The 27,701-nt window shown below is 45.9% G+C and overlaps 1 protein-coding gene across 14 annotated transcripts in view; it reads right to left on the reverse strand.

The window, feature by feature from the left end:
* Positions 1-27,701, reverse strand: part of Rbfox1 (RNA binding fox-1 homolog 1) — an 825,209-nt gene that overhangs the window by 621,328 nt on the left and 176,180 nt on the right. For all 14 annotated transcript variants that reach the window (XM_090324596.1, XM_090324586.1, XM_090324597.1 and 11 more), the window contains exon 2: positions 9,197-9,244. Coding sequence is in view for 2 of the 14 variants with exons in the window: in XM_090324593.1 (XP_090180719.1) it covers positions 9,197-9,244 (48 nt within the window). In the remaining 12 variants the exon portion in view is untranslated. The remainder of the gene's footprint in view (positions 1-9,196; positions 9,245-27,701) is intronic.

Below are 27,701 nucleotides of genomic sequence, written 5' to 3' on the forward strand. Positions count from 1 at the left end.
GTGCTGGAGCCAGAGAGACCCTCAACATAAAGTCACAGATGAACAGCAGGCTTCTGGGGAAGCAGGCACACACAGGTGTTCTGGGGCTCTTAACCTGTTAAACTGGTTTCAAACAATACATTTTCTATGGCAATCACAGTGCCCTGGGGCTGGGCCTGCAAAGCCCTGACCTAGAAGAATGGAATAGTTCCCCTCTCTCCCTCTCCCTCTCCCTGTTCCCCCTTGCTCCCCCCTCACCATGAGCCAAAACATGGAGCATTTGGCTTTGCCTCACCCATCACTGGCCAGGGTCTCTGCCAGGAATTACCTATACATAGCAAGTCTGCCATAGCGCCCATCCCTTCCTTGACAGACATCATCTGTCAATCATGCCCTCTTGACAGACATCACCCATCTATCAAACATACCCTCATTCTGACAGAACCCACGTTTCACATCCCTGGACTCCTCATCCTGGGAATGGGGGGGGGTCTTCCCCCCCCATTAGATGTCCAACTGGACATCTAAGATCCAACCTGCTCCTAATCTTGATGTCTCCCTGTACCTTCACTTTAGATGGCAAAATTACCTGAAGAACCCTAAAAACTTGAAACCGGATACTGACCTGGGGTCTAGGTGAACCTGTTACTTACTTTGATAAAGTTTTTAACTGGTCTCACCAGAAATCTAACAAACTGAGCCAATGACTTTATATTTTAATTCAAAGACTTGGGAGCAAAAAAAAAAATAGTAATGGAAAGGAGGAATTGCTCATGGTGGCACATTCCCGTAATCCCAGCTGTACGAGAAGCAGAGGGAGAAGAATCCAGGTCTGAGTCTGAATTAGGTTATAAATGTCAGACAACTACTTGAAAATGTGCTGAAGTGCAAAGAGATAGAGAACTTCTGTGAGGCCCTGAGTTCAGACCTCAGCACTACCTAAATAAATGTCAGAAAAACAAACAGAAATGTAATAGTAAGATGACTGACATTTATTGAAAGCATTCCCTGTGCCTGGCCACTGGCCAGAATACAGGTGCCCTCCGAGCTTCATCTCCTCAGGAAATTCATTATCATGTGGCTTCTGTGAAAATTTCAGCATGAGAAAGTTTACAAAGCCTTTGAGAAGCCCCAGCTAACGCTCCGGTCCACCCTGCTACCGTTGTGGTCCTTTGCATTCACTTCCCATAGCTAGCTTCCTGGCCCATGGGAGGACACACGTACAGACAGGCCAGGTGCCAGGTTAACTCTGCACTGTGCTCTCTGGAAGCCAGGCCCAGTGTAGGGCTGAGAGCTCCAGGTCCCCTCACTGCCATCTGCTCTGAGCTCCATGCCTGCAGAGGGTAATTTAACTCTGTCCAGCAGCTGCTCTAGACATTCTTCCCATTTTCCACTGACCTCTCCCTTCCTCTGCCCATCACCATCCTTAAATGGTCCTAAAATACATGAAAGACAAAAGTATGCCTAACATCTCAGTTTCAAAGTTTAGTTTATAAAAAAAAGAAAAGACTGATCCTGCAGGGAGAGCATAAAAAGGAAGTGCAGAGCCCCAGCCTGTAGTGAGAAGCTCTTTTCTACAAAAATACCTTCCCAGCCATGCAGAGAAGTGAGGCTTTGACTGGAACCACGAGTACTGTGATGCTATTGAATAGGAGAATGGCGAGGGCCTGGGGTGACAAGTCAGCACACACCACTGAAAAGAAATTAGACTCTGGGGGGTGGGGGGAGTGTAAGATGGCGCCGTGCACAGTCCCAGGTCATTTCTGTTCTGCAGACAGCTTTGTCACCTTGGTTCTCATGAGCATGGCCACTGTCTGTGCAGAACACTAGCTGTTTTGAGTGTGCAAAGTCCAGGAATTGCTTTTCATGTTCCCCAAGACAGGGAGCCTAGGGGGTAAGGGCCACATGACCTTGGGGTGCCTGAGCCCCATCTTGACATGGGCCACCAGGAAACCCTGTAGTCACATGTTAACCCTTATTCCCCCGTTTTCTGGTTTGTACTATCTGAATGAATGTTGGGTGTGGCTTTGAGGAATTTTGTAAGGAAAAGAGCATCCGACGTACATGACATGTTAGCATTGTTATCTACCACCCATGAGAGGAGAAAGCAGGCCAGTTCCCTTCCCACACCACCCACCTCCCTTCTGCTTCTGGACCATCTACACTGGGGCCCATCTGGCTTCTAACTGTGGGCAAGGGAGGCCAAGGGTGGAGGACCACTCTTTCTCATAGTTTGCAATAAGGATACCTGGTCTAAGTGGCATCTTCTTGGTGGATGAAGGTGAAGTCCCGCCCCCAGGTGATGGACGTGTCTGAATTCCCAGAGGCAGGGGTGGGGACTAGGATGATAAGTTACTGGACCTGCCAGATCTATACCATGAACTCTTGAGACTCTTTGAACTCTGGAGCTCCCTGTGACCCTGCCCAATGAACATGACCCTACTTAGGCTCTGCCAGCTCAGCTGCCATTTTTGCACAACGCCTCATGTCTCCAGACTCTCCTCAGGTCACCATAGTGTCCCTCTTTAGCTCTCCATTAGTGTTGATCTGGTTTGCTGAGATTGTTTTCCTGTTATTTACTCTCAACTATCTTGGCTCAGTTTACTAACAGTATTAAGTACTTTGAAGGTAACAAGTCTGCTGTGAATTTATGTCTGTCTGCAGTAACCGGCTTTCTAATAAAGACTGCCAATTTCACATCTCAAAATGTGGCATTTCTGTATCTTGCAATCAGATTCCTTTCTAATGAGCTGAAGGACTTCTCCTAAGCCCAGGAACTATCTCCCCCGACCAATCCCTCCCTCCCTCTCGCTCCCTCATTCTCTCTCTTTCTCTCCTAGTTTTTCAGAAGAGACAAAGATAAGATGAAGTCTACTTAGCGTCTACACTCCAGGTCCTACCAGAATCCCATCTACACATCCATGCAGGGCACAGACTATAGCAGACCTGGTTCTGGCAGCCTGAGAACCACTCTTAATTCAGGGGTATGAGGCCAGAAGGGAGCTGGTATCTGGAATCTAGGCAAACCCAGTCAGCCAGAGCTGCCAACAGGAGCAGGGGTCATTCATTTGGGGATGACACATGGCCTTGGGGAGAAAGCAGGATCTGGAGGACAGAGAGAAACCCAAAGAGCCAAGCAGAGTGGAGGGCAGCCTGGTAGGGGTCAGTCTGGCCCACAGAGGCTGGGATGTGAGCAAGCTAGGACAGAAACGCTTGCGGTAACAAACAGCACAAGCTAAGACCACATCCTGTCCACATCACCTGGGCTGCCTCTGAGAGTCACAGTCAGAGAAAACATGGCTTCATTCTGCATTCAAGGCCCTGGCACTCCACCTGCTTCTCAGCCTCACCTGCCTTGGACCTGGCCTGCAATCCAGCCTCCTTTGAAGCCTCTTGCCCTCTGTTTCCTTGTGCCCCAGTTCCAGGAAGAAAGTCCACGCAGTCCCCAGGCCCTGCATACTCTGTCCCTACATTATGCCTGCACCATCTCTATACCCACTCCCCACACACCCATTAAAATCGCTATTAAAATTCAAATGCCTTACCTCTAAGGGAAGCTTTCATTTTCATTTCAACTCCTCAGGAATCTTTGGAGCTGGGTTCTTTGTAATGCATAACACAATAAGCCCCTAGACAAAGGGCATTTGGAGAATGCTGCAATCCCCCAGAATGCTGTGAGCCTCCTTCCAAGGGGTCGGGGGGCGAGGTGGCAGAGGTTGTTCACTGCAGTCTCTACCTCCCAGCCTTGAGGAGCTCATTTTGGTCTTTAATGAAAAACTCACTCATGAATGCTTCCGGATCCCACAGAAGGAGTCTATCTGTCAGGAGTCCACTGACCACATCCAACCCAGGTAAGAGCAGGTGAATGCTTACAGCTGGTGCTGGTGCTCACTTGCCCAGCATCTCAGCCCCTGACCCCCAGGAAGCCAATTTATGGCTCCAGTGTTGGACTTTCCCTTGGCCCCACCTGCAGGCCAAAGGTACAGTACACAAATCCTGCTGCCTAACATCTAGGCTGAGCAGGAAGGGGCGGGGTGGGGGGAACTGTCCATGGTCCCCTACCTTGGGGATGCTGTGCAGGCCAGCCTCCGTCGTGCTCTATACCACAGCCCTGTGGGGAAGACAGCTTACAAACCCACTCAGCGTGACCAGATGTCCCTCCTGTCTGCAAACAGACTGTGAGGTCATGCATGGTCCCCAACATCAGCTATTCTGTAATCCACAGGCACACCTGGCCAATGTTTAAATCTGTCCAGTGTCTTCTTCTTAACACAATGGTTAAAGTAAAATAGATTCATTAAAAAGATCATTTAAAAAAGACTAATTCTTGGGTTGGGAGTTTGGCCTAGTGGTTAAAGTGTTTGCCTAGCATGCATGAAGACCCGGGTTCGATTCCTTGGTACCACATACCTAAAAAAAAAGCCAGAAATGGTGCTGAGGCTCAAGTGGTAGAGCTCTAGCCTTGAGAAAGTCCAAGGACAGTGCTCAGGCCCTGAGCTCAAGCCCAGGATTGGCAAAAAAAAGACTAGTTCAAATCTAGTTTAGCTGAGTGTAATCCCAACACTTCAGATAGGAGGACTGCACATTTTGAGGACAATCTGAATTACAGGGTGTAAGTCCCTGACTCCAATAATAACAAAACTATTTGTCTTTGTTTCTGTAAAATAGTGTAAACAGACCATTGGTGTAATAGGAAAGGACACTGTCCTCTGTCACACATGCAAAGGAACCCTAAGTCACACAGAAAAATGCTATTATCCAGTTACAGCTGCATATTAGAATGCTGGTTAAGGATTCTAGTTCTTTTGCTTTGAAAGGTACGTTAGCAAGCATGCAAGACCTTTGATTTGAAAACAAAGCAATCCAAATTCTGTCTCTCTGGTGTCTCAAGATCTGAGACATGTGTGAGCAAGGACACAGCTCCTCATTCATCACTGTGAAGTTGAAGGCGCCACCTCTGAGCCACCTGCGTCAGCCCCTCCATTATGAGTGCCTTGAGCCCCTCATTCCAGCAACAGGGTCGTGCAGTCCTCCTCCACCACTGGCCTTTATTTAGTGTTCCCAATTGACTTCTATTATTGTTGTTGTGTGTGTAAGGAAAAGGATTCTGGAGTCAGAATCTCTGGGCTCAAGTCCAGACTCCATGAAGCACTTTGCATGACTCTGAACAACCTTGGCCACACGACTTTCCTTATCCATCTTTCTACCTGTATTATAAGGATAATGAGAGTTCCTCTAACCTCTGCAGGTTCAAGCTTGCTTACACACACACACACACACACACACACACACACAGAATCTCCGATGTGGAGCAAGTATGTTTTTAAATAAAGGTAAATTCTGAACTATGTGTGTACACTACAGTGTAAGACCTCTTGTGTTCCATCCAAATCATCGTTTTGACTCCTTCACTGCAATTTCATTGAACAGATCAGAGCTTCTCAGGCTCAGCTGCCGTGGGGAAGGGGATGAGAGAGAAGAGGGAGCCCTTATTTGCACTTCTAGTCTCCACTGAATGGACGGGCGCCCATCTTCTCCTGACAAGCTTCTCTCCATTTGACACCCTAACACAATCTTCTTAATGATGGTGCAATTCAGATAGATGTTGCACCACATGTAAAAATGGATGTAAACTCCTAGGTTCCCCCGTGAAAACATGGAAAGCCAGGTGCTGCAAATGCCGAGTGCCTGTGATCGTGCAGTGCCACAAAGGAGCAGGAAATGAGAACACTGCCCCTCCATCAATCCAATACCCCCAAGACCGCCTCTCAGAGACCTCAAGGTGTGGCAGGACCCTGTCCCAGTGTGGGCACTGTCACAGGAGCCATGCTATTTAGCAGGCTTGGAAGCCAAATAGAAAGATCAAAGAACACCAGCACTCCAATGCACGCCAAGAACTTCCGCACAGACACAAGAAGACTTTCCAGGTGACAACAGATACGTCAGATTAAAAAGAGAGAAAAACACAGAAAAGGGTGGTAACTCCTTTCACTCAATCAATAGGCCCAGATCGAGCATCAAGTGTGTGTGGACCAAGAATGAGTTCAGCGCTGTTTGTCCAATGGAGGACTCCTCATACCCTGAAGTCTTCCACTTACCTCCCATTGTCTCATTGGTCTAGGATATCATGGGGGCGGGAGGGAGGAGCAACTCATTTCAGGTAGAAAACCCCCCAGAGCAGAAGGAAAAGGCTGCATGAAAATTGTAATGGGGTTAGGCAACAGTTCTGAGCAGTCTGATTAGACTTTTTGTTTCCTAAAACTTGTCTATAAAGAAGAGACCCATCGGTGAGATGTCACACACTCATGATCATAATCCCTGCTTATCAGGAGACAGAGTTAGAAAGAGCATAGTTTAAGGCCAGACTGGGCAAAAGCACTAGACCTGAGCTGGGCACGGTGGCTCACACCTGTCATCCTAGCTACTCAGGAGGCTGAGATCTGAGGATCCTAAGGTTCAAAGCCAGCCCTGGCACAAAAGGACCTGAGACTCTGATTTCCAATTAACCTCTAGAAAATGGCAAGTGGGGTGGTAGCCTTGAGCTGAAGAGCTCAGAGGCAATGCCCAGGCCCAGAGGTAGGGCAGTAGCCTTGAACTGAAGAGCTCAGGGACAGTATCCATGACCCACAATGAAAAAAAAGCACTAGACCTGACCTGAAAAAGAAAAAGAAAAACCAAAAGCAAATAGGCTGTGAATCAAGTGGTAGAGTACCTCCTTAGCAATCATGAGGCTTTGAAAAAAACAAATATTAAGAGGAGGAGGAGGAGGAGAAAGGGGAAGAAAAGGAGGAGCAATAGGAGAAAGAGGAAAAAGAGGAGAACAAGGAAGGAGAGGGGGAGGAGGAGGAGGAGGAGGAGGAGGGAGGAGGAGGAGGAGGAGGAGGAAGAGGAAGGGAAGAGGAGGAAGGGAGGAGATGAAGGGAGGAGGAGGAGAGGAAGAGGGGAGGAGGAGAAGGAGGAAGAAGAGAAGGAAAAAGACCCATCAGCATGCAGGCCAAGTCAGAACTGGAATAACAGAACACTGCTCATCTATCCACACAAGGCATGTTGAGAACACAGAAAAGCAGTGACTGTCTAAGTGACCCTTGGGTTCTCTGGTCCTGGAAGGGTCCTGGGACTCTGCCCTGGCAGGGGGTCCAGAGCTTTCAAAAGAACCTGCTGGCTTCTCCTCCAGGGCCCTTGGCAGCTGTGGAAGCCCCCATGGGTGGAGGGGCTACTGCCTCAGAGACAGACCTACTTCTGAGCTGTGGCACCTCTGTCCTATCTTGTCACTTTAATTCCACTTCATCAAATTACTGATTTTTGCCTGAAGCATTTGGATTAAGTGGAGAAGATGCACACATATACTCTCGCGCACACACTCTCACACACAGACGAGCAAGCAGGATCACTTCAGTGGTGACGTTTCGTAATTATACATCTGGGTGACAGGAGGACCAGGGTGCATTTCTGAACCCAGATAATAATCACGCCGCTTTCAACAGCTTCATCTAACATGGTACCATTGTGGAGAGAGAGAGAGAGAGAGAGAGAGAGAGAGAGAAAGAGAGAGAGATGAGAGAGAGAGAGAGAGAGGGAGGGAGGGGAGGGAGGGAGGGAGGGAGGGGAGGGAGGGAGGGAGGGAGGGAGGGAGGGGAGGGAGGGAGGGAGGGAGGGAGAGAGAGAGAGAGAGAGAGAGAGAGAGAGAGAGAGAGAGAGAGAGAGAAGGAGGGAGGGAGGGAAGGAGGGAGGGAGGGAGGGAGGGAGGGAGGGAGGGAGGGAGGGAGGGAGGAGAGAGAGAGAGAGAGAGAGAGAGAGAGAGAGAGAGAGAGAGGCAGAGGGGGGCGGGGGCAGGCAGAGAGAGAGAGGGGGGCAGAGATATAGAGAGAAGAGCAGAGAGAGAAAAAGGAAGAGAGAGAGAAAGAGAAAGAAAGGAGCACAGAGAGAGTCAGGGAGGATATTGCCCTCAGATATACCAAGGGTTTGCATTCTGACTGTCCTATGGTGATAGAGGAATGGTAGGCAGTAACCTCTAAAGCTTGCCCACAACTCCTTACCATCTTGAGACTCCCCAGAAATGGCGTCATGATATTACTGGCACATGTTGCAAACAATATACATAGACAAAAAGAACACAGTGTGGGGGGGAGTGAGATGGGGACTAAAAAGCCCTTAGCAAGTAACAGAGTAAGAATGTATAGTAGGCTTTTACCATTTCCAGCCAAGAAGACTCCTCACTCATCAACTGCAGCAACCGGTCCATTCATTTACACACCCATCTTGGGAGGTCAAATTTAGGAACTCAGAGAACCCATGTGGAAATGGGGGATTATTGGGCATGTCTGACGCATTCCAGCCACTTATGAAAAAGAAGAGAAACACAACAAACACAAACGTGCATTGCAACACCTTGCATATGACCCTGAGCCAAATGCAAGCCCCACGGCGCTGATGCTGGGCACTTTGAACTGGAGCCACTGTTTCAAGAGTCCTCTCAGAGTACAAGTTCCCCAAATCCACCCCTTCAGAGCCAGGGCAGAAGCCATCTGTGCAGAGATGTGGTTGTCATAGAAAGTTCTGCAACTTTTGATCAACAAAGACAGACTTTAAAATACTGAGCTGAAGAGTAGTTCTCCGGAGGATCCACACTGTGGGTAAGGAAGAAGATAAGCGGGGTGGGAGGTCTTCAGACATGCTTGACCTTCCCTGTCCCCGCACCTGTTTGTCAGACTCAAGTCCCTGCTTCTGGGAGTATGTCACCATTCAAGCAGAGGCTCTTTTTTCCCTTGAGAAAGGCATGTATCACATAAACGTATGAGGAAGAAAAGTCGTGTGTGTTCTAGAACATCTGTCCCACCATCTAATTCTATGTAAAGCAAAGCACATATAATAACCAGCAACCCTGGTCAATGTGTGACGTCAAACACAAATGAGTCACTGTTTCTTCTGACGAAGACATGACTAGAACAAAACAAGTCAGCAACCACTTTTTTCATAACCCTAATTGTATCCATCCTATGCCTTTTATAGAAACCATATAACACCATGGGTTGCACACCAAGGCAAGTGGGGATACATTTTCAAATGCAGTTGTCTCTAGGTAAAGAATACTAGCACATGGCTCACCTTCAGATCTTCATCCAACCTGCAGTTGCAATCCCAGATCTTGAATCATGTGGAAAACCAAGTGTAACTAACAAACCAACAAATAGAAAAAAGGATGAGAAATAACTCTTACCTTTCTGTCTTGTATTTCCCCACCGGTATCGCAGTCAGCTTTGATATCCTGGGAAGAGAAGGGAAAAACAGAGAAGGATCATAAGTCAGAACTTATGAACAGAGAATATGTATGGGTGACATAGAAATAACCTTTAAAATAACACAGCATCCCCACCCCTCACCATTTTTAGGAGAATCCTTGCTCTTGGTAGAGCTCTCTAGAGACACGTGCCCTGAGGTCTGTGTTATCAGAGACCTCATTACATAAAGATGTGTGATAAAATCAGTACAAAAGTCAGAGACAACCTAGAGGAGCTCCAACTCCTAAAACAGTCTCTCCCCTTTCCTAACATCTAGATTTACATCAGCAGGAACTGCCCCAAGTTTAGAATACTTAACCTCCATTGATTCAACACAAAGCAGTAACAATCTACTTCCTAACTATTATGCATCCTCTATCACTCTTCCATTCACCTATCCATCCATTCTCCATCCATACAGGATCCATACATCCTGTATTCATCCACCTATATACTCATTCCCTATATACTCATCCACCCATCCACATACCTATCCATCTATGCATGCATGCATCCATCTATCCATCCTTCAATCCATCCTTCCATCCATCCACCTAACCATCCATCCATCCATCCATCCTTCCATCCACCCATCCATTCATCTACCTGTCCATCCATCCTTCCATCTATCCATCCATCCATCCTTCTATTCATCCATCTGTCCATCCTTCTATCCATCTGTCCTTCCTTCTATCCATCTATCCTTCCTTCCTTATCATCTACCCTTCCATCCATTCATCCATGAACTAACTCACCTACCCATCCAGCCCATCCATTCACTCATCCACCCATCCATCCACATATGTATGCATTTACCTACTCATCTGCCCATCTATTCACCCATCTACCCATCCACCCATTTGCCCATCCATCTATCCAGTCAGAAAGACACTCACTCACCTATCCAATCATCCAGCCATCTATATTTATTGCACACCTCCTTTCTTAAACATTTTTTCTCACTGTTTTAGACTACACAGATGCAAAGGATTCAGTGGATGGAAGAGCAAGCAACACACATTTGCCCAGCCAAATATTATTTTCATCTACTCCCACATAACATTGAAATTTAAAAGAAGACAGCACTGAACCTCCCTGGCAGGGAAAGATCATGAACAAAGATTGAGAGGTGATGTGTTAGGTGCTATGTAACTTGAAGGAGGAGGAAGAAGGGGAGGAAGAGGAGGAGGAGGAAGAAGTGGAAGAAGAGGAGGATGAGGAGGACGAGGAGGACGAGGAGGAGGAGGGGGACAACAACAACAACAAGAAGGAAGAAAGCAAAGAGCCATCTGGCGAAGAATCTGCACTATCTTTCCATTTCCCTTAGATTATCTAATTCATTCTTGCCAGGATTAATTTACTAAACCCATGCTAGACTCTTTTTTATTAAGATAATACTGTTGGTTTGTGGTGTGTTGTGGATCTACCAGGGAGACAGCCCCTGGGGGAGCTGCACTCATTTCTGAACAATGTTGGGACTCAAGTTGGAAAAATGTCATTTGGGCGAGGACAAATTACTGCTGGGATGGCTCTCTGCAGAGTGAGCATCCCTGGATGGGCTCTGGACTGCCCTTTCCCGAGCCAGCAGACCTGCACAACTACTGCACCCCTGTACAAAGCAGCTCCAGTACTTACATATTAAGCTTGGCCCTGAGTTCATGGCCAAGCAATCAATTTCCCTGTAGGAGCCCACTGTTCTGTTTTCGAGGCACTGACAGTGGGAGAAGTCTTGGTGGGGACACAGTGACTGGTGACAGACAGACTCAGCCACATTGACTAGGGGATTATTTCACACCAAGGGTAACTTCTCCCAGCTTCAGTTTCTCCATCTGTAAAAGAGCCCAGGGTGACAAGAGCTCCCCTGTCTGTTGAATGTATTCTCCAGGATTGGCATGCTTACACAGCAAGGCATTGATGATCCCCCCATACCCCAGAATCTTCACGCGGTTCTGCATGAAGTGCGGAAATCTTAAAACCACTTTGATTTCACAAGTCTTCCTTGTTTGCAGCCTCCAAATCCCTTCAGTTTCTCTACCTACAAGCCTTCTTTGTCTGGGTCTTCTTTTAGGGGTCATTCCCTCTCTCCTGTGAGAGGCCTATTTTCCCCTGTGTGCTGCATATGGTACACTGCTGATGGGTTTTTGCAGGTCAGAGTTCTCTGAGGCCACAGCACAGGGAAGCCAAAAATCTCAAGATGTCTTTCACAGCTTCTGATAGGGTCCCTGGCAAACAGATGATGAGAAAGGGTAGGGGATTCTGGCCACCACAAGGACACATATGTGGGGGCTTGGACAGTAACTCTCAAAGTCATAGGTGCCCATTCCTTGACCTCCAAGCCCTATGATGTGATCATACACAATTAGGAAAATCTCATGTTATCTGGGTGGAACCCAACTCCAGTGGCAATCAGTATCTCTTAGGAGACAAGAGAGAAGAGGCAGCCAGGTAAATATCAGCAGGGTTCAGACTGCTGAGGCCACAAGCCAAAGACATATGACTGCCACACATCAGAAGAGGAAATGAAGGCTTCTGGCTTGAGCCTTGAAGGAAAAACCTCTATGCCAACACATGAACTTTGAACTCTGGGCCAACAACTGTGAGCAAATTCATCCAGATCTGCACTGGGGGCTCACTTAATAAGCCCAAAGGCGCCGATGCTCAGCTGCCTTGCTCCTGAAGAAAGCCATAGATGTTGCTCTTCCACTTCAAATACTAAGTTCAAATGATGGTGATTTCTAATTTAAAATAAGTGTGTGGATGCCAATTGAGGATACTCAGATTGAGAGTACAGAGGCGATTTCCTACAACTTAAGTTTCTCTTTTTTCCTTTCTTTGGTTGGTTGTAGGGCTTGAACTCAGGACCTGGGTGCTGTCTCTGGGCTCTTTTGCTCAAAGCTAGTGCTCTACCACTTCAGCTGCAGTACCACTTCTGGTTTGTCCCGGTGTTTCTTTGGAGATTATAGTCTTACCACTGACTTTCCAGGTTTGAAACTTGATTCTCAGATCTCAGTAGCTAGGATGACAGGTATGTGCTACCAGTGCCCAGATTTTGTGGAGGTTGTTGTTGTTTTTTACTTTCACAAAGATGCAGCAGACTTTGAATAGAGTCCTGATCAACAGGCACACTGGACACAATGCTTCCAGGGTTCAAAAAGGGCAGAGGAATGACTTCATACCAGTCCCTGGGCGGCGGTTTGAGGAGCTGAAAATGCATGTTCCACTTCCAGCTAGGGCACAGAGTGCTTAGGAGTCTGCACTGACATCAACAGTCTCCAGCCAGCCTCCTTATTAAAAACAGTGGCTGTGCCTCACCTGGTTAAAAACTAGGTACAATAAGGTAGGTTTTTTCTGGGGTTTTCAGTTGCCTAAAATCAACAGAAGCCAGAAGGTCAGCAGCCTGACACCACATCTCAACCAAACATTTCACCACACAGGCCATGAAAAGGAAGGTGGACACAGTACATTAAATATGTGCTCTATTTCTCATCTCTTCTGCTGTCCCTTGGTTATCTCATATCGTTACAGTATTTCGCTTTGTTATCTGATATATTGTATATATATGTATTTGGTTATTTGAAATCGGATAGGGACAGGGGCGGGAGGGGGGGAGAAACAAGATGAGGGGTTGGGGGAGAGAAATGGGGACCAAGACATGAGAAAGGGTATCAACGTTTGTGAAGTAATGCACCTTCTATCTGGTGAATATAATGTAACCCTTCTATTAATTACAATAAAAAGATGGAAAAAAATAAGTGCTCTATAATTGTGATTGGTCTCTCATTGTACTTAACTTTCATGCTTCACTACATGTTTGTAGGAAAGCCATCGCCGATATTAGTTCTAGCACTGTCTGGAACCTTCCACGGGCAGCTTGCAACAAGTGGAAAAGGGAGGTGACAATAAGTATGCCATTTGACAGCCATCTCACACACACATTTGAGAACGCATATGACTTTTCGCTGACCTTTCTTGTCTGCATGCAGGCTGTTGAAGACATGGAGTTGCTACCAGGGCACTTAATTGAGTCAAGGTGAACAACAGCACAAAAATTTTGCCCTAATATGATTCTTCCACTTTCATCTGTTCAGCCTCTGCAATACCACAAATGACCAGCAGATGGGAGCAAAGAACTTTCCAATGTTCACAGGCAATGCCAGTAGACCTTCGTCCCTGCTGCACCCCATCCCAGCCAGCCAGTCTGTAAAAGGGAAATTTCTTTCTGCTCCATCCCAATTGCAGTCTTAAATGGCTGCATGTAATAATTACAAAGTCCCAGTTACTTGCCAGAAATGTAAACCTCTATTTCAAACCCAAGTCCAAGGATGTTCTGAAAGGAAGAGAATTATTCCAGTCTCTGCACATGTGAAATCAGACAGATTTTCACAAGGTGAGATTTAATGGAAATGGGTTGATGTCAAGTCTGGCTTAGTTGAGATCAGAATGCATAGCATAGATATTCATTTATAAATTCTTTCTTTGGGAAGGAATACTTTCTTTGGCACGAAAACGCTGGAAAGTGAGGAAGATCACACAAAAAAAAGTCCCCTGTACAGCTCCTACACAGAGCAAGGCAGGGCCCTGATCTCAGAGAGGAGCCCTGAGGTCATAAGATAAACTCCAACTCAGGGTGTGTTTGCAAATAAAAGCTACGCATTGGTATCCCAGCAGGGGCTTAATGAGAGCACTTTTAATTAGCTGTAAAAGTAATTACCCATATTAGATGTAAATCACACTTGTTTTTTTTTTTTTTTTTTTTAAACAGGAGGTGAATAATTTCAGCACAGCTTCTAGAGGAGCTGTGAGCTGTGCTCACTCTCAAGTTACTGTGCTGGGTGGAGGGAAAGGGGAAAAGGACCAGGGAGAAAAACGCCAGCCACAGGAATCCAGTCTTTGACACTGGGCTTTGGTACCTAGGCTGTGCAGCTTTTCTGTGAGATCAACCAACAGCACCTAAATCCCTTCCCCCTCGCCGCACCCCACGCCCCTTTGTGGTTGCCATGGCCCCCTCCACTATGTCCACGTCCCCTCCGCTGATTTCATTTTTTGCCTTTAGGCTTTTGTACTCCTAGATGGATGCTGGCCTCTTGTGAGAATGGAAAGAGGGCTCTGAAAGGGCCAATGGGGTGCACACTGGGTAAGCTCAGTGGGATGGAACCCTGAAAGTCCCTGTGTACATTTCTGAGTGGGCCCCGTGTTCAAAGGGCACCAACATGGGCACAAAGGGCTCGCTATCTTGGATTTAGAATCAGGTGACAATGATCCTTCACCTGCATTCTTCCTGGGCCCCAAAATTACCCCTGTCCCTATTTCCACAGGAGCTTGAGGGGGGCCCACAATTCCAATCTGGAGTCTCAGGAAAATATAAGCAGCTGGAATACAGTTTGCAAAATACGAAATTAGTGTGCAATTATTTATACATTGATAAACATCTTCATTAAAGGATCTGAAGATGCAATTAGGAAATTGAAGTTTAGTGCACTCAACTTAAGCAAATGAACTGGTACTCAGGAAGGTGGGAGGGCAGAATGTTGAGTTTACAGCCAGGCAGACACCCTGTTCACTACCAGGTTCCAGTTCTAAAAATGTAAAACCTCTTTCCTTTCTTTAGAGTCATTTTCCATTTGTGTTGCTTCTCTGGGTTCTTGCTTCCTGCTGTGCTGTGGATATGGCTTGTGTTGGGTCTCTGCTTTAAAACACCGCCCAAGAAAGGACAAGAGCAGGAAACGTGCTGGTTTTCCTTCTCTTATGACATTTCTAAAGCTGACAGAATGGGACATCCTGGCATGAAGATGCCAAGAATCAACCATTATTTTTATGGTAATGAAGTACATTTAAATGTCTGGGCCATGAATGTAGGTGCCCTGTACATGCACACAAGAGACAGCAGATAAATAAACTTTCCAGAAAAGTGAAACCAGACAAATGAGTGTGTGTGCGCTTCCCTGTACTGTGAGACCTGTTAGTAACTTCTTCTGCAGAATGAACATCTTAATTCCTATGTGAGTGCCCAGAAAATTTGCTTTAAAATAAGACAGCTGAAGATAATTATACTTCTCTGTTTTTCGCCTCCCCGCCCCTCCCTTGATTGCCAGAGCCTGTCAACTGGTGTTTAAATGTAAGAAGAGAATTAAGGATTCTCCAGTGCAAGTTCTGATGACTTTCTTCTTTAAGGTGTCAAGCTGACACCATTCACAGGGCACAGACCATGTGTAGAAAGGCAGTAGCAGAAAGCTAGGCTAGCCCTAAGAATGACTTCAATACCCTCATCATACAAGTTTCTTGAGATGATGAGAGAAGGAAAGAAATGTGGATTCTTTCCAATCAAGAAGGCTGAGCTGTGTACAAACAGAAATGCTGACAGGTTAATCACACTGTGTAAAATTTCTGTCCTTGCATTTGACTGTCTCAAATGCTTCATTGGAGATGTCATTTGATGCTTCAACTTGGCAAAGGCATCGAAACCCAAGAGCAAACATCTTCCAGATGCTCCCAGCCCTCGAATGGTGGATTTTCTGATATTATAACAATAACAATAATAATAATAATAATGGCTGGGAGTTTGGCCTAGTGATAGAATGCTTACCTAGCATGCACAAAGACCCAAGTTCAATTCCTCGGTACCACATACATAGAAAAAAGCCAGAAGTGGTGCTGAGGCTCAAGTGGTAGAGCTCTAGTCTTGAGAAAGTCCAAGGACAGTGCTAAGGCCCTGAGCCAAGCCCAGGACTGGCAAAATAATAATAATAATAATAATAATAATAATAATAATAATAATAATAATGATACCACTCCTAGGCTTTGTGCCCTCCAAATGTGCAAGACTTTAGGCATGTTACTTGTACTTTGTGGTTAGGTCTACTTCTTGCTGTCATTTGGCTCCTAGATACCTATTAGTTACCTGGTAAGAGTACATTTTGAGTTGCGAACTTTGTAAAAGTTAAATGCATGTTTGCATCTTTGCTAGGTTATTTTAGCGATTTTCCAATGAGAGATTTTCAGTGATCAATCATAATAGAAATGCATATGGTAACTGGCTGGATGTATTCGAACCTGAAAACATCTATCTTAGTGTTTATCAGCTAGAAGAAACAGACATCTAACTGATTTATGGGATGTTAATTAGAGGACTCACAGACACATTTTCAATGTATAGTCACCATTTTTTACATTGTAACTTCATAGAGGTAGTTTTTATTTTTTAATATAATTTTATTATTATGTTTCTGTGTATGTGGTACTGAAGAGTTTAACCCAGGGCCTCATGAATGCTAGGCAAGCACTCTACCACTAAGCCACATCCCCAACCCTGGGAAATAACTTTTGCTTACATGTTTTTGTTCCTATGAATCCAAATCTACCAATAAATGAGTTTTCAAAAATGTGTGAGCTTAAGGAACAGTTTACAGTGGAGAAAATAAATGAAAAGTGATTAATCAACTTCTGATAACCATAATTGTGTCAAGGTAATTTTGCACAGGCAGTTGGGGCTGTTAAGATTCCAGGCAGTCCTGCTGTCTCAGTTGCTCCATCACTCCCCTCAGGACTACATCCAATGCGGTTCCAGACTCATGAGTCCAAGTGAACCTCTTTAGCAATGAAATGTCTACATGATCCCCACGTTGGCTCACAGTGCCCCTCAGATGAAACCTATCCCTCTGCTCACCCCAAAACCCACTCCACAAAGCCATCTACCCGCATGATATACTGGGGTCCTGTTACTGCCTGACATTCCTCCTACATGTAAGTATACAGCTGGAACACAAAGGTTCTCCTCCAGCATCATCACAGTGACATTTACCTGGGTCTGTATATTATTTATACATGAGAATCTATTACGTTAAATATGCCTGCACAGAAGATGTGGAGATGCCCCTGCCCCTTGTAGACAGGAATTCCCATTTACACACAGTCTGTGTGCATTTAGTCTTGATTGTTCTCCTCTCTAGATTATATCTCACACCTAATACCACAGAGACACTTAGTACACACACCACACTGTTGAGGAGGGATTGCAGGAAGGCAGTCTGCAGGTGAGAAGCACAGGTGGAAGTGCAGGTGTGAAAGGGTGACCAACGTGCACAGTGCCTCACTGAGTCCTGTGAACCTAGCACAAGTGGGGATTCCCAGTGCAGAGGAAGCAGGTTTCCTCTTGAAAACCACAGAGCTCTGGCAACTAGACCTGACTTGTGTAACTCAAGAACTTTGCATTATATTCTTAAGAATTACTCAGAGTACAGATTTTAAGTGAACTTATCAGAAGAAAAGTAAATGGTTAAACACACGAGGACATCATGCACATTTTCCTTTAGCTCACCACTCCCAAAGTAGGCAGGCTCCAAAGCATATTTTATATAAAAACAATACTTTTGTTTAAAAACAATAATGCCAGGTGCCTGTAATCCTAGCCACTCAAGAGGCTGAGATCTGAGGATTGTTGTTCAAAGCCAGCCCCGGTACTAAAGACTGTGCGCTCTTATCTCCAGTTAACCACTAGAAAACTGGAAGTAGTGCTGTGGTTCAAGAGGTAGGGCAGCAGCCTTGAGCTGAAGAGCTCAGGGACAGTGCCCAGGCCCAGAATTCAAGTCCCATAACCGAAAAAAAAAATAGTAACTTGTAGTGTCAGACACTGGTGGCTCACATCTATAATCCTAGCTATTCAACAGGCTGAGATCTGAGGATTGTGGCTCCAGGCCTGGCAGGAAAAATTCTTATGTCCAATTAACTACCACAAAGCCAGAAGTAAAATTGTAGCTCACTTGAGCAACAAAGTAAGGGACAGTGTCCAGGCTGTGAGTTCAAGCCCCAGTACTGGCATGTGTACGCATACACACACACACACACACACACACACGTGCTCACACTTATATAGAAACACACACACTCACACAAATGTTTGGAGAAAAATGGGTATCATCAGAGTATTAACCACTCAATACGTCAATCATAACATCAAGAAAGGTCAATTTCCTCCCATCTAGTAAAGAACCTTTTGCAGCCACAGGCCACTGTGGCAGCTCTGAACACTGGGCCTCTTACACCTCCTGGGCACAGGAAACCCACAGGGTTCACCTAACAGATGGGCATAACACTCTCCTGGCCACCTTTCCTAAGAGTGGGAGGAAGACCTGACCTGTCCTGGCCCTTTCCCTCCCTCCCCATCCTTCCCTCTCTGCCCACTTGCCCTCTGACTCCCTACACCCTTTCTCTCTCCATCCACCCTCCCTCCCTCCCTGTCCTCTCTCTATCTCCTTTTCCTTTCAACCCCTACCAGGACCTGTGAGAACAGGAAACTCTCAACCCATTTTGGAGGCTTACAATTTCCCATCAGCTTCCTGTCCAAGAGCTCAAATGATACCACAGTTTGTACGAGGTTAACAGGCTTTAAGGGAGAGGCAGTAATGGCAAACGTAATGCAAAGAAGAGGGCAACCAATGGCGTCAGCCCCAGCCTGCCCTAGGTGCAGCCCTCCTGGCCACTGGCTTTCTCAATGAGCTCCAGGCTGGTCATCCCAGGCAGGTCCTTCAGATAAAGCAGAGCTGGGCCTGCTGCTGCCAGGCAGAACATGGCCCAAGCAAAGCAGTGGCTGTGGGGACTGCCTTGTCACCTCGCAGGGCTCCATGCTGACCCACTGAAAGCCATCTGTGGCAACTGGAGACAATTCCTGCTCTTCATCAGGCCCACAACCACAGCATCCGCCAAGGACACACTATCTTTATTATTTTAATAATGATCAGAAAGCCATTTCCCATCCACATTGTTCATGATTAAAAACGAGGTGCCCTTTGCTTTCCTCACCAGGGTAAGGGGCTTCCCACACCTCCTCCCAGCTGTTTCAATAGCCAGGGTCCCCAGTTTCCCACACTGCTCCCAGGGGCTTCTCCAGGTTTCTGAGTGCACCCAGAAATCACTGGTCTGTGGGGCGCAGGCTTAAGAATCCTGGGGCTTCCATTCCAGAGTGGCCCTAGCCACGCCCTTGAATTCAAGGAGCAGGAAGCCAAGGGGGCACCTCGAAGGAACCACACACAGGACCATGCACAGAATCAAACAACCAACACCACAGACTAGCCTTATCAAACAGCAGTCAAATTGCAGGCTACCTCTATTCAAAACCAAATCTCTCTCAATCTCTCTCTCTCTCTCTCTCTCTCTCTCTCTCTCTCTCTCTCTCTCTCTCTCTCTCTCTCTCTCTCTCTCTCTCATACATACAAACACACACACACACACACACACACACACCACAAATTTTCCTCTCTTTTCCTTTTACTACATGCTTAACCTATAATTCCTTCTCCGATTAACAATTTCCAAAGCTCTGTTTCAATTACTCTGGCTTCGACCTTCCAAATGGCCCATCTGTCTTTTCAAGTTAGTATTCTCTCCTCTCTCCCCCAACCCCCACATCTTCATTTAGCACAGCCTCTCTATTTCCACCCCAATGAAAGAAATACTTCCTCTGCTTTATTGCAGTCAGGAAGAGAACACCTCACTGAGTCCAGTGCGCCGCACCCTCTCCCAAGTCCTAATGGACATCACAGTCCATTTGGACATTTGTACTGCACTTCAGTGTCTGTGAGGCTGGGCCGTGCCAGAGCTGTTTGGATAAATGTCTTTGGAGGCCAGTGTCCTGGAGGAGGGAGGAGAGGGTCCACTGCCTTGAGGAGGACCAGCCTTTGCTCCGGATGCCTGCCCCAGACTGATCTAAGCCAAAAGACAAGCCAGCTCTGACTTGCATATTCTGAGGAGAGCTTCATCATAAAGCTCCATCCATTCTATAATTTAGGAACATAAACCTACCTGGCTGTCAGTTTGGAAAGATTGAGCATGAGCGCTTCTGAGGAGTGTCAAGAATCAAGAGTCTGCTCCTTCTGGGTTCCAATTAGGTTTGTGACACCCAGTAGCTACATGACTTTAGGACATGTTATGAGCAACAGTGAATCCGAGCTTCCCTCTCTATAAAATGAGGGTTGCAGGAGCAGTGCCTGCCTCAGAGGGCTATGACAGGTAGCAAGGAAGATTTAGAAAGCCAGGGGTGGTGGCATACACCTGTAATCCCAGCTCCATGGGAGGCAAAGGTAGACAGATGGGGAGATCACATCTGTCACAGACAGTCAGACGAAGTCTTAAAAACAAAACAGCCCATGAACATGGCTGACAGGAGCAGAGCATTTTTCCTAGATTCTCAAGGGCCTAGATTCTCGACCACTAGGGAAACTGTGTAAGGAAGAGATATCAAAGCTATGGCCTGGCAAGTGACCACATATCATGCTGTAATATCATCTCTAAAACAGCACAACCACTCTATGTCAGCATTACCATCATCTCTCATCACCATCCTCATTTCATCTCTCCAACAAAGCCCCATGATACCGGGGTACAGTAGAATTCCTGCCTACCACGTTTTAAGGCCCCGGGTTCCATCCCCAGCACTCCAAACAAATGAAGAATAAAACAACCAGGAGGCCTCTGCTGCTCTCCTAGCCCTGCCTCTCCTCCTTTCCACTTCTTGAGTGTAGACAGAAGATAAAGCAGCAGGAGGGAAGAAGAGCGATGGCGGCTTGCCCATCCTTCTCTGTCAGGAATGAGGGAATGAGGAGGCTGAATAATACATGCGATGAGTTAATTAATGCGCAAGGTGACGTGGAAGTAACTGAGTAAAATAATGACATGTCAAGTGCAGAAACTTAAGACCAGAGAGAGATTTGAGAACCTTCTTTCTGTCAGAAGAAACCACGGGATTTTTTTCTTTTGAGATGATGCTAAAAGGTTTAATTTTTCCATTTTTGTCTCACTCAAAGCAATGCTCATTAGAAAAAGAAAAGAGAAAAAAGAGAAAGAGAGGGGAAGGGGGAGAGAGGGAGAGAGAGAAGACAGAAAGAAACTACTGAAATAAGGCCAAATGTAAAATTAGCATTTATGCAGCAGAAGTCATTACAATGACTTAGTCTGGGTCTTTTATAACATTAAGCTATTACTTAAATGAGATGGATGTAAACTAAAAAATAATAATAAAAGGTCTGGTTAGGAGGATCTTAAAGGAAGAAGCTATCTCAGGACTAATTAAGCTAGAAATAAATGTGATTCTGAGGGAGAGGATATTATGTGATTCACCTAAATGCCAAATGGCTCACCTCAAGACTCACCTGCTGTTAATTAAAATCTAGTCACTTCAGTGAGAAACTGGGAGCACCTGATTCTCATATTCTTTCCAAGAATCCCACAGCTGGCCACACCCCCCAGTGTCATTCATCCCTCCAATTAATGTTGATTTTTACCTACATGAAAGGACTCCCCACCACACACACACACACACACACACACACACACACACACACACATGCACGCACGCATGCACGCACACACACATCTATGGAAATGAGGACTGCTTAGCCCCTTAAGTACTGGCAACATCGGTGAGTACTAACCATGTGAGACCTAAATCAAGGCTGACTGGGAAGGCTGTAGCTGCTGCACAGTCTGGGGGCCAAAAGCCATTTGACATTCTCCATTAGAAGGAGATCACGGCATTTCCCTCCATTCACCAGATGCCCCTGTGGTCTGAAACATTCTACATGCTCGTGTTCTTCCCAACAACAATGCTCATTAGAGCAGTTACCTCTTTCCTAGGCATGTCTGCCAAATGCAGACGTACTTCTACCACACTTACATATTCTACTGCATGTGTAGGCTGCCTGTAGTATTACTAATCCTCCACAAATTACACACCTACACCTAACACAGTAAAGGGTTGAAAATGGAATGCCCCTCCCCAAAGGCAACACATACATTCCAGTCTGAGGAGGAAACTCTTCTGGGAGAAGCCACTAAATTTTGAACAAGGTTTTATATACAAACATACATATACACATACACACACATACACATGGATGTGTGTGTGTGTGCGTGTGTGTGTACATGCACTTTGGCTACAACAGATTGTACAACCTCAAGCTCAATCTTCAAGAGAATACCATGAACTGAGCAAAATGTGTCTCAAGCAACGAAGAGGGAGAAGTCGCTGAACCAGTATCACAGAAAGATGACTCCTAGGCTAGAAGATAGGGCCATACAGAACCTAAGGGAGAGAAGCGAATCGTGGCAAGATGACCCACAAATGCCTTCATAAATGCTCAGAGTGTGACAGCAATCACAGGACACAGTGACTCAGGACTCCTGACAAGAATGACACATTTAAGCTCTACTCTTTTTGAAGCATCACAGGACAGCCTAGGAGACTGTCTGCCATTCAGTGTCATGACTACCTTAGGGAAGAAGATTCCAGGCTCTTCCTTCAAGCAAAGGGAAATGGTAACGATGGAATGAATTTTCTGGTGATTTTTCTTATGGACGGGTGTGTCTGTATGTCCATCTGTGTGCCTCTCTCTGCCTCTTCCTCCCTCCTCTTCTTCTCTCTCCCTCTGTCTCCGCCTGCCTCTCCCCTGAATACTTCCTCAAAGCAGCACATGACACGTATTTCACTTTGCCTCTGTTCCTGTGCTTCTTCGGGGCAGATAAACCACATCTCTCATATGTGAGCACACCTCAGTCAGACTTCAGGGCCCCGCATTCCAGAGGCGCCTTCACACCCCATCTCCGGCCCTTATTCCTCTTTTCATGGAGCCATGCCTGGCTAACAGCTCAGCCAGCTTCACCACCTGTGTAGGGTTGAACTCTCAGAGGGCTCTATATGAGAAGAAGACTGGAGCTGGGGGTGATAGGTCAGGACTGAGGTCAGGATCAGGGCTCAGGATCCAGATGACTCAGGTTGGCATCCATGTTCTTTCAAACACCAGTGAAGTAAGCAGGCTTGAACAAAATCCCCAGCTCCACCTGCCTCTATTTCTTCCTTTTTAAACTAGGGGAAGGGGGGGGGGTTTACAATAGGTTGTCCAGAGGCTGTGATGGTTGTGAAAGGGGCTTTTGTTGCTGTAGGTCTTCAAATCCTGCCTACCACACAACAACAACGTCAGAGGTGTTTGTTAAACGAGCATTTGAAAAACAAAACCAAAACGTTTCAATGTAAGACACTGGTAATAAACTGAGTCTGACTTGAATCTTTGGAGTTGTATGTGTGAGCCTACTTTTGACTAAGCTGAGAATCTTTCAGGCAGAAGGAAGAGAAGCAGTGGCTCCTGGGACAGAGAGCTGCTTTTGCCACTGTGGGGACCATCCTCTAGTTTTAGAGAGCAGATGCGGACCTCCATACAAGAGTCCCACACCCAACACTTAAAGGATAACCTAGACATGTGCTGAATAGGACTCAAAACATGGGGCATAAATGTTTGATCTGACTTACACTGGAAGGTCAACAATTCCCAGGAACTAAGCAATGTGCAAATAAATGGGCAAAGGAAATTCTTCAATGTTAGATCTTGATGAGAGGCTGACATGGGTGAGACTTCAGAAAGCAGGAATGCTCCATCTTCAGCAACTAAAGCCTACTACCCTCTTGCATGAGTCCTATAATTTTATTGCACATAAGCCCATCTTGATTAGATTCAAAACCTACCACACACATACCTCCAGGACCTGTCAAGTATTATCTGACAACACAGAGTACACGAGGGTCAGAGCTAATTTCTACCTAGAGCCAATGTACCAACCCCAACAACAATGGCAGACACCATTAAATGCTGCAGATGTAGAAACATAATTAAATTAGCTGATAATCATCACTCTCCTTCCAGAGAGGCTGCAATGTAGAGAACTTGAGAATGTAATGAGGCTGACTGGATTGAAAACTATGGTGGGAATAACAGGAACAAGATTACATTAATTGGAAGAGATACTGATAAGAAGATTGCTTGGCATTTCTGCTTTCCTTTTTCTTTTTCTTTTCTGGAAAATCACATAGCTCTGAAAATCATGAAACTAGCTTCTATCTTAGTTAGAGAGGATTTAGTAATCATTAGAAGAGAAAGGGGGAGGAGAGAGGGACGGAGGAAGAGAGGAAGAGAGGGAGAATGGGAGGCAGAAAGGAAGGGAAAGAAGGAAGAGGGACAGAAAGAGAGTCATCTTCAGGTTTAACTGAGTAAATTTCACAAAAATACTTGAAAAAAGAAAAATTAAGCACCCAGCACTCTAGCCAGCATCCAACGGACAGCGTCTAGGAGGAAGGAATGTGGCTGGGTTGCTCCATCTGCTGCTAATGGCAGGCCCAGTTCAAGAGACCTGGAGGACATCCCAGGAAGGAGCGACAGGCTCCTGCATTGCTGCTTCCCTGCTTGGGAAATGGCCACCACTCTCTCTGTCCTGTGGCTGAGCTTTGGGGTGAAAGGCCTTGAGACAGACACATGGCTGAACTCACACCATCAGCAAAGAAGGTGTCTGGCCTTTGGGGGAAAGACTATTAGGAGGAAAGAAACACCACCAATGAGAATGATCATTTGGGAAGTGTATTCCACTCCCTCTGAACTACCCCCGTTAATTAGTCAGCTATGGTGGATGATGACACAAGTCAATGCTGTCTTAGGTTCATGTGAACAAAATGTGATCATTCAAAAAAAACATGCAAACTAAAATTAGGTCTGGTAAGATTCTAGCACATAAGGGTTAATGAATGAAAGGCTACCTCGTGTGCAGCTTAGCTCCAAGCCCTTTCTATATACCCCCTCATTAAACATTTTCACAGTCAAGGGGAGTAAGATTATTTTTGGACACTGAGGATGAAAAAAGGGAGAGGGGCTCATCACCTCTCATGGCGAGCCCAGCACGGGACAGAGCTGCGGTGGTAGGTCAGGCTTATTTCTCCCTCTCTCCAAGTTTCCATTTGTTCTCTTTCTAGATGCTGCCAACTGCAGACACAAGGATATCTTGGGACAAAGGTAACTTCAAAAGCTACATGAGAACAAAAGCACTGAAGAATGGTCTACACTTTCTTGGATAACTCATCAGCAGACAAAACCCATGGCTCTTTTTCTTTTTTTTGTCTTTGCTCTTGCTGGTGAATTGTGGAGACCTACATTGTACATGGAATGGGAGATAATCATTTCTGTCTTATTTGCACATGCATGGACACATGCATGTAGGCAAATGTGCACAGTAAAAGGAGGGAAAGGGAGGAAAAAGGAGGGGCAGGAGGGGGAGAGGCTGATTATTGTTGTCTGATTATTACAACACTTATAGTAATGAAGCTTTTCACTCATATCTTTGAGTTTTGAAGGATGTGGCTATAAAGTCCAAAGTCTTTTTTCCCCTTTAATCTTAATAAAATTATATAACTCAAAGACTCAGACATACTGCAGGTGTCCAATGTCTATACCCAGATACCCACAGGAATGGGAGAGGAGGGGAATGGAAGGAGGGGAGGTGAAAGGAAGAGGAGACAGGGAGAAAGAGGAAGAAGGGAGAGGGAAGGGGAGGGAAGGAGAGAGAGAGAGAAGGGAAGGGGAGAGAGAGGGAAGGGAAGAGAGAGGGAAGGGAAGAGAGGAGAGGGAGGGGAGGGGAGGGGAGAGGTGGGGAGAGGAGAAAAGGGGAGGGGAGGGAAGGGAGAGAAGGGAAGGAAGGAGGCAGGAGGGGGAAGAGACAGGAGGGGAGGGCCAGGAAGGTCTTAAGATGGAGTCCAAGTCCTTGGTTTCAATCCTATGCAGAATTACTGGAACATAGGGACCTCAGCTGTATTTAAAAGCACACAGCCAGGTTTGAGATGAGGACTATCAGAATGAGGAAGATGAAAACTGGCCTGGATGTGGAAGAACGGCAAGATGGCTTTGAATGTAGTATAGGAGGAGGCAGGAAGGACTGGGGCCAATTTCCTCCTGCCTCCCACTCCTGCTGCCTCTCCTCCCCAGTCCCTGTGTCCTCTGTTGGTGACCTTCCAGCCCACACACTGGAGTGGTTCCTGTGAGCAGTTAACCACTGGATTTCTCCAGAGGAGGGACCCATACCTACTTGCTGTGTCCCCAAGGAACCCAGAGCAAGCACCCTGTAAACAGCCCCAAGCAATGAAGGAGGACTGGCTTTCTGCCTTCCACTTCTATTCATCACAGCCCTTCCAAGGGAGTGACATAGGAGCAAGAACAAGAGGTGCATTTCAATGGCACATCCATGGCGTGATTGTGCAAAATGTTGTTCTGTCTGATGACCCTCCTCAGGGCTCACTGAAGACTCTAAACTTTTAAAGCAGCCTAAAAGCTGAGCGGGTTCTTTGTTTGTTTGTTTTCATTTTCTCCCACAAAACAAGAGACCTACCCCCTTGATTGGCCTTGACAATATCATCAATAAATAAAGCAGAAAGCCAAACTCCACATACAATGAAAAGCCTGCCAGGCTACCTTTGGAAGATAATGAAACGGTGGATGCAGTGAGATGCACACTGTAATTTCAACCCTCTGGAGGCAGAGGGAGTTGGGGGGGTGGGGTAAGAATCTGAGGCAAGCTGGGCTGTGCAGTGAAACTCTCTTCAAAATCAAACAACCAGCAACAACTAATGCCATTATGAAAAATTAAACTACTGTTCTGTTTGCTACCGGTGTGTTTATTTTTCTTTTAGTTTTTGAGATAGGTCTTGTTAGACAGCCCAGACTGGCCTTGACTTCGCAACCCTCCTGCTTCGGCCTCCCAAGTTTCGGGATTACTGGTATAAATGTCTTGCCTTCTCCCAATACTATGTATTAATCTTATTTCAACCAATGTTTATCTTGTGAAAGCTTTCAGTTAGACTAAGATTTCTTTAGTAAAGAAATAAACATATGCTGTTCAAAAATGTACTCATTGCCTGCCTTACAAAACTATAATCCCTCTGTACATCAACTTTACAATAATTTAAAAAAAAACTAAATAAAAAAAAAGATGTGTAGACTCCTGAGACCACAAGTTCCTTGTGAACTTAAGACTTGTATGTGTGAGTACTTGCTGACAATTAAAACTTAATGCAAGCACAGAGGTGACATGTATTTTATCATGATTCCTGTATACTCATTACCCATATTCAACAGCAATCAGGACACTACCAGATCTGATTAACTGTCTCTTTTGTATTCTTTAATTTTGCTAAAGTACTATGAACAACTCCATGGCCCTAGCATTTAGATTGTACTTTATCATCAGTCTATGCTTCCAAACATATGCTTACTGACTAACTACAGTGGCTCACACTTGTAATCCTAGCAACTCAGAAAATAGACATGGAAGGATCACGGTTGGAGGCCAAGCCCTCCCCTTCCTCAATTGAAAAGATCCTCATCTCAACCAATAAAAGCTGTGCACAGCGTTACGTGCCCTTTCCACTTACACAAGAAGTATAAATAGGAGGATCTCAGTCCAGACTAACCTAAGCATGAAAGGAATAACTAAAGCACAAACATCTGGGGCCCAGCTCAGTTGGCTGAAAGCCTGCCTTGCCCACAAGCCAGAGACCCTCAGTTCACACCCCAGTGTTAATCCCCACAATGCAGAGTGTGGGAAATGCTTCAGTGAATGGCTCCTTTGGTCCAGAGAGGGATAAAA

This window comes from Megascapheus bottae, chromosome 36 (assembly GCF_031878675.1).
Source record: "Megascapheus bottae isolate mThoBot1 chromosome 36, mThoBot2.hap1, whole genome shotgun sequence".
Classification (NCBI taxonomy): domain Eukaryota; kingdom Metazoa; phylum Chordata; class Mammalia; order Rodentia; family Geomyidae; genus Megascapheus; species Megascapheus bottae.